This window comes from Phoxinus phoxinus, assembly GCF_949152265.1.
Source record: "Phoxinus phoxinus genome assembly, chromosome: 22".
Lineage (NCBI taxonomy): Eukaryota > Metazoa > Chordata > Actinopteri > Cypriniformes > Leuciscidae > Phoxinus > Phoxinus phoxinus.
In genome coordinates, this window is record NC_136897.1 from 6,046,606 (window position 1) to 6,060,755 (window position 14,150).

General features: G+C 38.3%; 1 protein-coding gene across 2 annotated transcripts in view; it reads left to right on the forward strand.

Annotated features, from left to right (window-relative positions):
• ptprga (protein tyrosine phosphatase receptor type Ga) overlaps positions 1–14,150 on the forward strand; it is a 280,191-nt gene that overhangs the window by 199,958 nt on the left and 66,083 nt on the right. For both annotated transcript variants that reach the window (XM_079597964.1, XM_079597965.1), the window contains exon 5: positions 10,906–11,001. In XM_079597964.1, coding sequence (XP_079454090.1) covers positions 10,906–11,001 — 96 coding nt within the window. The remainder of the gene's footprint in view (positions 1–10,905; positions 11,002–14,150) is intronic.

Sequence of the window (14,150 nt, forward strand, 5' to 3'; positions counted from 1 at the left end):
TGATGCATGGTTGAAAAAGCTCTGGTGCTGTACAGAGAATTGAAGAGCAGTTCATTAGAAGGTCAAAGCACTTCACAGGCAGTCATGTATCTGTGAACTCATACTGTATAATCTATACACTAGATCACTGTGTAGTGGTCTTTCAGATGGTTTTACAGAATGAGAGACTTACGCTTTTGATGAAGAATTGCGATCAAGAAATTACTGCTCAAATAGCCAGTTTGTAGTCTACTACATGGACTGCATGGCAAAACTACTTTTCCAATCAATCTTTGCAACAGAATGGTAAATACATAGATAAAGCATCAAAAATGATCAAACAATGGGGAAATTGATCAAATAAATATTGTTTTCTCTAACGAATGGGATTATAAATTTAGCGATTTTTACAAAATAATATTTGGATAATCTGAATGACAGCTTAATTTAGGCTAAATTAGTTTTTTTCTTTTTCTTTTTTTTACAGGATTACAATACAATTTTTTTGTGGTATTTTTACAAAATAATATTTGGGAAAGATAGTCTCTTAATTTTGGCTAAATTTGCAACCCTGTTACTTGTGGCCCGTTTTTTTTTTTTTTTTTTTTTTTTTAATGTTACCCATTCTGGCATAGTTTTTTTTACATAATAACCATGATTTAACTCTTAAGTTGGAAACACAAAGGATGCTGATATAAAGTATTGTGAGTGTAAATATTAATGTAAATTTTTGCATTCATCACATCTGATAATGCCCCAAATTTTAAACAGCCTTTATGCCCTGTATTTATTTATGTTTTGTGATGTTTGTTGCATACTAGTCTTGCTAGTTGTGTCAATTAGCATTGTGCTGTTTAATACAAACATTTATACACTGATCTATACATACTAATATCCACACACTCTCTTATGGTTTGGTTTATTCTCATTTCACACATACTGCGTAGTGGGTCCCGCTTTACAAAGCAATAGGGTTTTCCCTCTTGTCTGTCCTTGTGAATGTCAGTCTGATGTGCGTGTGTGCGCACCGTCAACCGCGGGACCTGGAGTGATGTCAATACGGGATAAATTCAATTTGGCAAAGTGTGGTGTGCAGAGTGCATTCTTTAGAGACAAAGCCAGAGAGGAATAACAGGCCTCATCTGAGGTAAAACTCCCAGGTTGGCTCTTTGGGATTCAGAGGAAGCTTGGCACTATTACCATTTATATTACAGGTATTAGAGGCTGTCTGCTTGCACCCTGCCCTCTCCCATCCTGAACTTGACAATAAACTCCACAAGACCGTTTCAGAATGTCTGCACGCTGTGGGGGGCAAGATTGTTTCTGATTCAGAAAAGATAGTTTTGTTTTTTTTCGTAACAGTTTTGGTTCAAAGAGTGTGCAGCTACAAACCTTAAACGATGCTAAAATTGAAACGGCATATGAGGATCAGACAAAACCATGGTGTGGAAAATATTGTAGAGCCACGGATTTGCTCAACAAAGCCGCATCTAACAGCATAAATATAATCTTGCATGATTTTTTTTTTTTTTTTTTTCAAATACCTGTATTTTTTTTTTACGGCTATTTTTTAAATCTCGTTTCTGTAAAAGTTCTCAGTAAGAGTAAACAGATAGTGTAAAGATAGAATAATGTTAGAGCTGTGGAGCGGGCATTCGGTCAGCGAGAGCAAGGACTGATGGGAAATCTTTAGGCTCAGCTCCCTGCGGACCGCAGCGCTCGTTTATCTCCTTTGCTTTCTCACGGTGACGGCCGTTGTTTTAAAGGGATAAAGTGCCGAAATCAATATATGTGTCCTGTCACTCAAATTCAACACTAAGAGGAATGGATCAGCTAGGGGAGGTCTGTGTGTGTATGTGCGTGTATATAACCATGCCACCGCAAGAGCATATGGAATATTTATTATGATGATCCATTAACTTGTCATCTACAAGCTAATATGATTAGTTACATATGCATTAGACTTGAGTTCTTGTTGCATTCTTAATGTAATGCTTTCTACTATTAAATTTGTGATGAGAAAGATAAAGATAGGTGCGCTCTCATTTCTCTGAACATCTAACAAAACAAACTAGAGAACTGTTCCCGACCTTGATTCCGTTGCAGCCTGTGGCGAATTGGCCGAGGCGTCTGATTGGCTGCCGCAGTTATTTCAGGTGAGCATTATTATCCTCTGAGGTCACACTTCTGGTTGATCTTGTGCAAGTCCAGCTCTCCTTTCTCCACACATGTAACAAAACAAACTTAGGGAATTGAGGTTACACCTCTCGGATGGTCTTTGTTATTTAAACGGTCTCAATCTTGACATAATTAACATCCGAGACAGTGCGGGAGTTGATAGTGCAAGGGTCCGTGAGACAAATAGACTAGAGCTTGTACACTCATCCAGAACGTGTTGGATGTAGACACACGCTCTGCCACCTGCATTGTAATGTGGCCCAGTCCCAAAGAGGAAGTGCCAGTTTGTCAATATTTCATTTGCTCCTTGATTTTGAAAACTTGAGCCAGTCGCCTTTGTGCAAACACAGTCCAATTCAGGGAATGTTTAGAGCTCCTAATGACAGGTAATTCTCTAGGTTATTTATTATTTCTGCTATTCATTTATTATTTCTAATTCAACCCCCTGATTGACCTTGATGGATGACTGAGCTGCAAACAAACACTGGGGACACAGGTTTAGTCTTTTATAAAAACAAAAGCTAAATTAATTCAGCGGCCATGGCTAATTGGCTCCTGTTTGAATTGAGAGGCAGGTCAATATGTTTGCCCAGGAAGACAAAGAGAGAGAAACCCTGCCAATCTCCGACGTGCGCTTCTCTGTAAGCCAAAGCGTTTTATACTCCTGATTGGTTTATAATTAGCAGGTCAAAGGACATTTCCTCCTCAAGCTTTGAAGTTCTGAAGAGCTGTTGATGGTTTTCTGCAGGACTTGTAGCAACAGGGAGCCCTTTGAGAAGCCATCAGCCGAAGGGAAGCATAGTCCTAGACACTGACCTTGACCCTAGCAGGAATGTGAGCTGAAAGGACATAAAGACCTCATGTGGTTCAGAGAAAGAGTAGTCATTTTGGGAGATTTGAAGAAAGTCCCGCGCCGAAGAACAGCAGGGCTTCCGCATTCAAAGCCCCTCCGACGGCATAGGCTTGTTTAGGTGTTGTCCATTGACGGCTCGGTTCTCAGCAGGGTTACCTTGCATGTTTTTTAGAAACAAAGGAACATAGGAAGCCAAGTTGGGCCTCCCCCGAGGTGCTGATGCCTGTTTTCCCCCTTCGTCCTCCATTTGGTGTGAGGAGAATTACAGTCTCTCCTCAGGAGAAGATCTTAGATGAGTCCATTTGTTTACCTCAGGCTCTTTTGGCTTTGTGAATGTTGATGCTGTGGAAACCCCCTCAGAGTTGTTACAAGGACAACTTCTCAGAGGTTTGATTCACCTTGCAGACATTTTTCCTCTTAATAAAGTCATATTCTCATGTAGCTATACTTTTAACGATCGGCGAGTTGATTTTTTTACCTTTTTCTCTTCAAGAACTGCCCACTCAATCAGAAAAAATGCCATACATGTAAATGTGACCAACCACATAGCTTTGTTGTTATTGGAAGTTTTGTGCAAGGAAATTGTTTTCAAATACAGGTGAAACTCGAAAAATTTTAATATCGTGCAAAAGTTAATTTATTTCAGTAATTCAACTTAAAAGGTGAAACTAATATATTATATAGACTCATTACATGCAAAGTGAGATATTTCAAGAATTTATTTGTTATAATTTTGATGATTATGGCTTACAGCTTATGAAAACCCCAAATTCAAAATTGGAATATTGTGAAAAGGTTTTCATTATCTATAAGCCATAATCATTCAAATTATAACAAATAAAGGCTTGAAATATCTTACTTTGCATGTAATGAGTCTATATAATAGATTAGTTTCACCTTTTAAGTTGAATTGCTGAAATAAATGAACTTTTGCACGATATTCACATTTTTCGAGTTTCATCTCTGATGGCTCAGCAATCCCTCCAGAAGGTTGAGTGAGTTTCCCTACCCATGACTTCAGGACCTGTTATGTGACTCAAAATTGAAACACTGATCTATGGGCAGGTCTGCTCTGTAGAACAAAGCGAACAGGATGACAAGGTAGAGGAAGAAAGCTGATTTTAGATCAAGGTCCGTCTCTCTGTAGAGCAGGGGAACCAATTTGGATCTTAGTCAGTGAATTCACAATCACATCGTTCTTCAAAGCCACCTCAGTAACAGCATCTCTGTGAGAATTCTGTGAAAGTCGCCATTAGCGGCTATGGATCATTCAAAGTGACTTACAGTAACTAATTTCAGGGATGGTCCCCCTGGAGCAGCCTCTGGTTAAGTGTCTTGCTAAAGGGCACAATCATTATAAAGCTGGATTGTGATTACAGTAGCTGTCCAATTCCACCTCTTACCTTGGATTGAACCTGTATCCTTTGTATTAGCAGCCCAAGGCCTAAGCGACTAGGCTACATCCACCCGTGCACGTAATATTGTGCCTCACAGACCTCATTTTTTCAGTTGTAGCTATTTTTAGTGGTAGCTTTTGGAGATTCTTCCATGTTAGAGAGACTCTAACACAGAGAAGAATCTGAAACATCTGTTAAAGAGTGCATAATCAGCAAAGCGTCACTATTCACATATGTTCAAAACTCATACACCTAGAGAAAAAACATTTGCTTAATGTCATTTTAATATTTGACAGGAAATGGTTTGGGATAATTGATGATAAACAGATGATTAAGCAGTAAACACTCTTATGTTGTCAGTTGAGATGAAAACACACGAATTGGTTTAAATGGTTTACACAGCTAACCCACCAATTTGCGAACATTAGTGGTCTTGGCCTTCTCAACTGTATCCAAAAAATGTTTTATCGTCATTCCATTTTTATGATTTTTACACCAATTTTTTGTATTCCCAAGCTCAAATATTTAATCCTGTTTTGCAAGTTATTGTAAGAAAAATTATCAAACAACTATGTTTTCGATTATTTATAGGAAATATAAGTTTATCAATAAATACAGTTCAAACCAACATTTGGTCTTAAGTTAGTAATGACAACTTAATTTGGGCTAAATTGTTATTCCTGTTATTCATTTTCTGACGTAGGTAGGGTTTTGTTTTGTTTTTAATTTTGAGGTTTATTTAATTTTAATCTATTGAAACAATTATTACAATTAACAGGGTTACAAAAACTTAAAACCTCAGAACATGAATTGTCTGAGGGAGAGAAAAAAGCAGCAGGATGTATTTTGTACACTATTCATGAAAATACCATTTATTTTCACATGAAACATAAACAGCAAGATGTGATGTAAAGAAATACTGATAAACAATCAGGTTTTTTGATCCGGTTCATTAAAGCAAACTGTTCAAAAGAGCAGAAATGAATAAGGCATCCCATCACTAACACTGAATAGTCATTTTGATGAAAGACGTGTGCTATCAGGCGACTGAGGCTTGGAGTGTCTGTTTAAATGAGATGTGCTTTGAATTCCTCTCAGCTGCTTGATTTTCTTGACGCTTGACACGGGCTATTTTGATCACATTTTATATTTTTGCCGTACATTAGCATGTTCATACTCCTTCTGTTTTATGTGTGTTTGCACATTTGGCTAACAACGGGTGAATGTAAGTGATATGTGTAACCAGAGCAGAGGATTTCACAGGTTGTGTCTGTGTGACCTGTGTGCTAATGAAACTCTGCTGAGATCCGCTCAAACACACACAGACACACACACTTACCTAAGTACATACAAGACACGGATACCTGTGAGTGACCTGTATGTTAATGATCTCAGAGTAGACACACACTCTCTCTCTCTTTCTCTCTATCTTCCTCACACACACACACACACACACACACACACACACACACACACACACACACACACACACACACACACACACACACACACACACACACACACACACACACACACACAGAGAGAGAGCGAGAGAGAGAGAGAGAGAGGAAGGGAGAGAGAGAGAGAGAGAGAGAGAGAGAGAGAGAGAGAGAGAGAGAGAGAGAGAGAGAGGGAGGGAGAGAGGGAGCTGCCGAGTGCTGCTTATGCCCTTTACATATTTGCTCTGGCTTCCTTGGGCTGTCAGAGGTAAAAGCCTATGTATGTTTATGTTTACACAGAAATGTCGATATTATTGCTCTTTGCTCCAGGTTTGTGAGTTGTTTGCATACAAGCACTTTTTTTTTTCAATTGAAACAGGAAGTGTGGGTGAGATATATTTAGGGTCTCATCTCATTTTTAATGGCACTGCTATGAACCATAACTTTCTGATTTGGTATAACCAACTACATACAGCCAACTAACAAGCAGAAAATCATGTGCGTAGCTGGCATTCACATTCAAGAGCATTTGATTGGATAAAAGTGTGTAGTACAAGATGAGTCATCAATCCTTTTTGGTCTGTTTTACAATAAGAGAAAATCTATAAATGTAAGTGTGTATATCTGATTAAAGGGAATTTTGTCGATGAGCATATATATGGTTTCATGGCTAATCGACCAAAAATCACAAAACTTTAATACTTGCTACACTGTGTGATTTTTACCCCCATCTAGCGGTGAAAAGGTATATGACCATCCAGTGAATATTAGTTTCTGTTCCTCTCAATTCCGATTTCGTTTTAACTCCTACGGTGGCCAATGTAGTCCAAGATTAACATGGCTTCCAGTTCGACCTCGTCCATGAGTATTCCTTCAAGTGATGAGGTTACTTTAGAAAACTATTATAATTTGCAGTAATTTAATTTGTCAGTTAACATATAGGTTATGACATCTATGTAAAATGAATAATAGTTTTATGTTTTCGTTATTTTTTTACCATTTCATTGCTAACATCAGCTATCAGGTTCCCAGACGAATGCAAGCTAATCTTAGTAAAGTAACTTTTATCAGTTCTATCGTTATTCTGTATATTGCACGACATCACTAGCGTAAGGCAACGTTTACATTGTAGGCTATATCATTTTCTCCGTGAGCAGAGATCAGTTGATGTGACGGAGGTGCGAGGGAGAGGTATAGGTAGAGGGAAAGGAAAAAATAAAACAGCGTAATATCATACAGGTATAAGTTCCTTTTTAATTGATTATTCAATTGTTTCATTAATTAAACTTCACACCTGCTAGTTTCCAGAGTTCAAGATCAATCTTTTCATCTTACTATTGGAGCTGGCAGTTTGCCAAGTGTCAAATGATTTTTAAACGTCACAAACTATGCAAAAGCGACAGATCTTCCAGGGCACTCAGTGTCTGAATTCACTCACTCGTTTTCATTGACTTCTTCAAGTGGACTAAATGAGTGCAGTAATGTAGGAAATGGTGAATGGGGTATGGGGGATTTTGAACTCAGCCTAGGTCAGGATGTACATGGCAGGGAAACAGAACAGAGCCAAACCAAAATACTGTAGACACATACTCCTGAAAGCTAGCAAGTTGTTCATGATTGCAGGACGTTGCTATGCAGTTGCTAAGGATTGATTCTGATTGTTAGATCATAAAGTCAGGTTGTGGAAGTCCCATTAATTTTGTCCATAGGGGAATTGATTTTTTAACAATAACTACAGAGACAAATCTACACACCTACTGTGAGCTGCGAGATTAATCAGTGGTAATTGTTTTTGTGAAAGCTATCATTACACATTCATTCAACACACTTTTTAAATAATGTGATTAAAACTGGAATTCCTTTTGAGGAACTACATCACCCATGATTCTGCCAAGAAATCTCCACCAATCAGAAAAAAAACGCAAATCTCGCTAAAATAACTCTTTAGTGCCCGTCCGGCGAATGTCATAGTAGAGTTTCCCTACGCTCACAAACTATTTAAATATAGCTGTATATACTGTATTAGCATGAAATGTGTTGTTTCTAAAGAAACTATAACATTTTTAAACCAATAGTTTTGTACTTTGTTAATGTCATTCGTAATGTACAGTACTTCTTTTCCTCATTAAGTCTGTTTAGTACACATTGTTGTCAGATTTCCAAACACTTTTTTGCTTCAAAGCTAAGTTTGAAATGTTGCAATTCACCTCACAGTAGGTTTATAACTCCTAAAGACATTTTTCCAGACATAATGCTTCCGTAACCAATGGCTCAGGTCAATGTAGCCGAAATATAAGGGATTTTCTTTTCACCTTTTTTATCGTCCGTCAGTTGAAAACCAAATTTGGAATTTTATTTTTAATACCTGAACCCAAGTATCAAAAATGATGAACAATACCCTTTGTAAGCACTACTAATGATTGTATAGAACTGTTTAACTGCATAAAGCAGCTGATGGGTTATCCATCATATTGTGCTTTTATTGTATTTATTCATCTATTTTACTAGGCTTAAGCACGATACTCCATTATTGTAAATTCTGCTCCATTGCATTTTGATTGAACGATGCCCTTTAGTGTCTTTGTGCATTTGCCTTTATTTGCATCCGTGTGTGTGTGTGTGTGAGTGTGTGTGTGTGTGTATGTTGTGTTATAAAGGTGACCTGACACAAGGTTCACCTCTCTCTCTACTGCTATAATTTTCTCTCTTTCATGAATCAGAATAAATTATTGACATTTCTGTAATGAAGCCGCTGGTGGTTTAGTGTTTAGCATAGTCTATCAACCTCCTACACACACACACACACACACACACACACAAACACTCATGATTCTCATGACTCATGAATATTAGCTTTCATACAGAGCACTGAGTACAGGGCAAACACCATGGATATGTTCAGAATACCATAGTACCATACTACTCATACACTATTTTGCAGTATGTATATTGTGCACAGTATGCAAATTGTTTTATGCATGGAATACCTGAATGACCTACCATAAAAAACATTGGACCTTATACAATGCCAGCCTTCCAACTGCTTTAACAAAAACTTTTTTCTCATACATAAATTTTTTTTCTCATACATCAATGTCGTTGGTTTCTACTGGTTTCTAAAGACTGACACGTCTTTCATTTGATCCAGTGTGAAGTTAGTGGTTCCCTGTCTCGTATGGAGGACGCGTCACAGTCTGTCACCTCTCCTCTTGCTTGAATACAAACAGACTTCAGACAGCTTCCAATAGCGAGAGGTTAAGATACTCACGACCCTGTTATGTTAATCTCCTTCTCCCTCTGCTGTTTACTCTCATTTGAGAGTGTGTTCTCAGAAATTGCCCAGTTATTTGTGTCATTAATCACTGCCTGTAAGATACAGCGCTGTGGATGAAGGCGTATAAGCTCAGGCCTGTAGGCTCCTGAATTCTCCATCATGCGATCTGAAGCTATGGAGGTGTTTGTACTGAATTAGATCAAAGTGGGCCTCGTGTGAGGATTACAGAGGCGAGAAAAATGCAGCAGGCGTAATATTGACAATGCTAACGGAGAAGTGGGGAGAAACAAGCCGATGTGGAAGGCAACAAGGATGTCTACTTGATTTTAAGAGCGTTGCACTGTGGGCTATATATGTAATGCTACTGGTCTTTTGTGGAGATGTGGAGATTCATTGTTGTTTTCGTTTGAACTGTTGAGTAATTTCAGCAAAACCTGCTTTTGCCATGTAATACCTCAGCGTTTTTCGAATTTAATTATCAAGCAAATGTTTTATTTATTTGTAAGTCAAGACATTCCTGGCCTTATTGTGAATAATTAACGTTATACCAAAGGTAAAAGAAAAGTAATCAGCAAGTAAGCAGTGTTATTCAATGAACACATAAACACAAAGGTAATCTAAACCAGGAGCTGATGGCAATAATCCAAACAAGAACGTGAACACAGGAGACGTAACATCTTTACTGACCGCTACAGAAGAGTAGAAATACACAGAGAAACGAGGGATAATGAGGAACAGGTGCAGGTGATTAGTTGATGTGGTGACTATAGAAACAAAGGTAAACAGGAACTAAACCACAGGAACTGAGCACTGGCACAGCTTGTCTTGCCATGAAAAGGTCAAATTATCTGATATTTTATGGTACTTATTGATCTTGACAGTCATGAGTGTCTACATAGGTCCTCTCTATGATGTCATTTTTAATAAAATATTGTCGATAACAAAAGGTTATACAAAAACACTTAATACGGTTTTCAATAATAACGAGGCATTGGTTTTTTTAACGTTATATCAGAACAGATGTATAACATTTTTGACTTCACTGTATGGCCCAAAATATCTAAATAATTATGAATTCAGAAATTAAAAACATTCATTTTTTATGACATAGGAGCTGTAATCAAGTCATTTCATGTATAAATTACATTTTTAATACACTGACAGCGGTAGTCACTCATCCCTAATTATCGCCATGACAACAGAATGATGAAGCGACTCTGGTTGGAGGGGAAGTTCTTTTAAAATTTTCAGATTTCCAGTCCGTCTAAATCTTTTTTTTTTTAGCTGATGTTTGTCATTTCCTTCGTTTATAAGTGGGACTTGCTGTTTCTCCATTGTTGAATCTACGACTATTATTGACACAAAACTGATCGCTATCTCCCAGCGAGAATATCGTTCATCTTTGTTGTCTTTTTTGGAGCCTTTTTGTGGGAAAAGGTATTGACAACGGAGAATAACAGGAGGCGGCTGCCAATTTCGACAGGGTTCCGTGGAGAGTTGAGCACATTTATTAGCCTGATCTACTGCCAGAGATCCCATCAAAGTGATAAGAGGATGGACAGAGCCTGACGTTTGGACTGGAAACACGAGGAGGCCAAGTTCTCTTGGGAGATTACAGGATGAGACGGATTAGAGGCCACGAGATTATGAGATATTAGCTTTGATAATGGACTATGTGTTTTGTCAGTGATAATAGAAGAATTTAAATCTGATTGGCTAAAGGTCTCCGACTAACAAGATTCTCAAATCTCTCTCTCTCTCTCTCTCTCTCTCTCTGTCACACAGATGCAGATCTTCATGTATAACTCGGACGACTTTGACAGTCTCAACACAGCCATACGGGAGAAGCGAGTAATCGCGGCCATGTCTGTCTTCTTTCAGGTGAGAGCTCGCTCGTTTCGAACGCGTCTTCATGTTCGGCTGCTGAGCTGTGTCAGTGTTAAGTGCTAGCATTAAAAAGCATTGATTTTGTAAGGAGGTTTTCTCTCGTCCCATTAAGTTTAGTGAGACTGAAGCTTCACACTCACTGAAAACCCACTGCCTCTGTTTTCTGTATGGGAAAACACACACAATTCTCCAATTCTGTGCTATTCTTTTGTCAACCCCTCTGCGATAATCACAAAACAGCAATTTAAGGCTCACAGTCTTGTACTAGGAATTGTGTGTGTGTGGGTTTGTATTCTCATCTCTCAAATTTTGAGAAATTATACATCTGTCAGTGCAGTCAGGCTGTAATAATCCAGAGTTCAAAAGACTCAATCAACCACTTCAGTGAGTGAGTGAGTGAGTGAGTGAGTGAGTGAGTGAGTGACTGACTGACTGACTGACTGACTGACTGACTGACTGACTGACTGACTGACTGACTGACTGACTGACTGACTGACTGACTGACTGACTGACTGACTGACTGACTGACTGACTGACTGACTGACTGAGTGAGTGAGTGACAGTGAGTGAGTGAGTGAGTGATTGACTGAGTGAGTGAGTGACTGAGTCAGTGAGTGAGTGAGTGAGTGAGTGAGTGAGTGAGTGAGTGAGTGAGTGAGTGAGTGAGTGAGTGAGTGAGTGATTGAGTGAGTGAGTGAGTGAGTGAGTGAGTGACTGAGTGACTGAGTGAGTGACAGTGAGTGAGTGAGTGAGTGACAGTGAGTGAGTGAGTGAGTGACTGAGTGAGTGAGTGAGTGAGTGAGTGAGTGAGTGAGTGAGTGAGTGAGTGAGTGAGCGAGTGAGTGAGTGAGTGAGTGATTGACTGAGTGAGTGAGTGAGTGAGTCAGTGAGTGACTGAGTCAGTGAATCAGTGAGTGAGTGAGTGAGTGAGTGACTGAGTCAGTGAATCAGTGAGTGAGTGAGTGAGTGAGTGAATCAGTGAGTGAGTGAGTGAGTGAGTGAGTGAGTGAGTGAGTGAGTGAGTGAGTGAGTGAGTGAGTGAGTGAGTGAGTGAGTGAGTGAGTGAGTGAGTGAGTGAGTGGCATTTAGTTTCAGCACTCTTAAAAGCGGATTCATCTCACCAGTATATAAAATAAATTATTCAGCAAGGATTTATTAAATTGATCAAAAGTGACAGTGAATACATTTATAATGTTACAGAAGGTTTATGTGTCAAATAAATGCTGTTCTTTTTAACTTTCTGTTCATCAAACAATGCTGGAAAAATATCAAGGTTTCAACAGAATATTAAGCAGCATATTAGAATGATTTCTGAAGGATCATGTGACACTGAACACTGAAGTAATGGCTGTTGAACATTTAGCTTTGCATCACAGGAATAAATTACATTTGAAAAAAAGAAAAGAGTTATTTTAAATTAACAAAATTTAAATAAACAAATTTTTTGCTGTTTTCACTGTAATTTTACAATACTCAAATAAATGCAGCCTTGCTAAGCATAAGACTTCACCTTACCAAACCCAATCTTTTATACACCAGTGTAGGTATAGTGTATACATAAACAATGTATAAAATGAAAATTTAATTGGAACACAAAATCTGAAACTCCCTATACAGTGTATATACTTGAAATCAAAAAATGCACAGAAAAACAAAAACGCATGCATATGTTTGCTATAGAAATGGGCAACTTAAGATTTTCCGCTGTATTTCTTAGATCTGAGAAATTCTGCACTCTTCACCCCAAAACTGAGAAGACTAATCAATAAATAACAACACAGACTATCAGTTTGAAATGGATAAGTCGAAATCTCATCTGACTAGAGTTTTATATATTTCCCCAAACGCTCTCTCATCTCCCTCCTTCTCTTGGGCTATTATCTGAGGAAATCCTCGCTCGATATCTATTTTTATTTGAAACTCACACCATTTTCTTTATTGCCCAAACATTTAGTCTATCTGTTCCTGATTAAGGAAGATAACAGTCGTAACATCTGTCATGATACGTTCATAGGCTTATTTACAAGACACATGTCCTCACACTAAAACGCAGCTATTAGCTGTTAGCATTTAGCCAAAGCTTACACTTGAAACCACAGGCTTGTTGGTGGCCCGGGACACACTAAATCGTTTTTAGGTTTTATATAATTCATTGTTGGTTATTGTTTCAAGTTATGTTCTTGTGCTGTTTTATAGCTGGCAGTTATTTGCGTTCCTCATTTACTTTTAATCAATCGCAGGGCTTTCTGTTTTTCTCTCTCTCGCTCTCTCACTGGTAGAGCTCACAGCTGCCATATTAAAAACCTCACTCTGAGCTTAATACAACAAATGAGCATTTTTATTTTCCATCTGTAAAACGTCCTTTGTTGAACTTTATTGATTTGCATGTGCTATTTTTACTTGTGAGGTGGAAGAGAGCTCTTAAACTGAGTTTAAAGCAGTTTGCTGCTATTTATTTTACCTCAGGGTTTGTTCTGCAAGGAACTCCAGGTGTTTGTGGGTTGTGGGTGACCTCTGGCATACTGGCTCATTTGTAGAGTGCTTTCGCTATTCTAGTCCATATGAATGCAATGTTGAACACGATATGAGCTCTGTTTAAAAAATAAAAATAAAACTCTCACTGTCTCCATTTTGCTAAGGCAAAATGGGAACTTCATAAGCAACTCAATTGAAATTCTCTACAAAGGCGGTTGCTCTCGGGAACAAACACACATCTTTTACTCTTCCTCATGTTTCAGACCTGAATATCTTCCTTTCTTCTGTGGAACACAAAAGAAGATATTTTGAAATAATTTGGTAATAAGTTGACTTCTATTGTTATAGACAAAAAACAGAAATATTTAGAGTTTTGGACTGACATGAGAGTGATTAAATTATGAAAATTTTTTAGTGAACTATCTCTTTAAAGCTACACTGTGTAGGGATTACTCCCATCTAGCGGTGAAATTGTATATGACTACCAACTGAATATTACTTTCTAGCCCCTCCCATTCCGAGGGCGTTTTAACTCATACGGTGGCCGTAATATTTCAAATCTGCCGGCAGTCGCGAGTAATCTCCCCTCGCATTCGTCACGGTGCCACAGAGTGTAAAAACGCGAAAAGCGAAGCTTGAATTTCCAGGTATGTCCCTCTTTGGCTAAT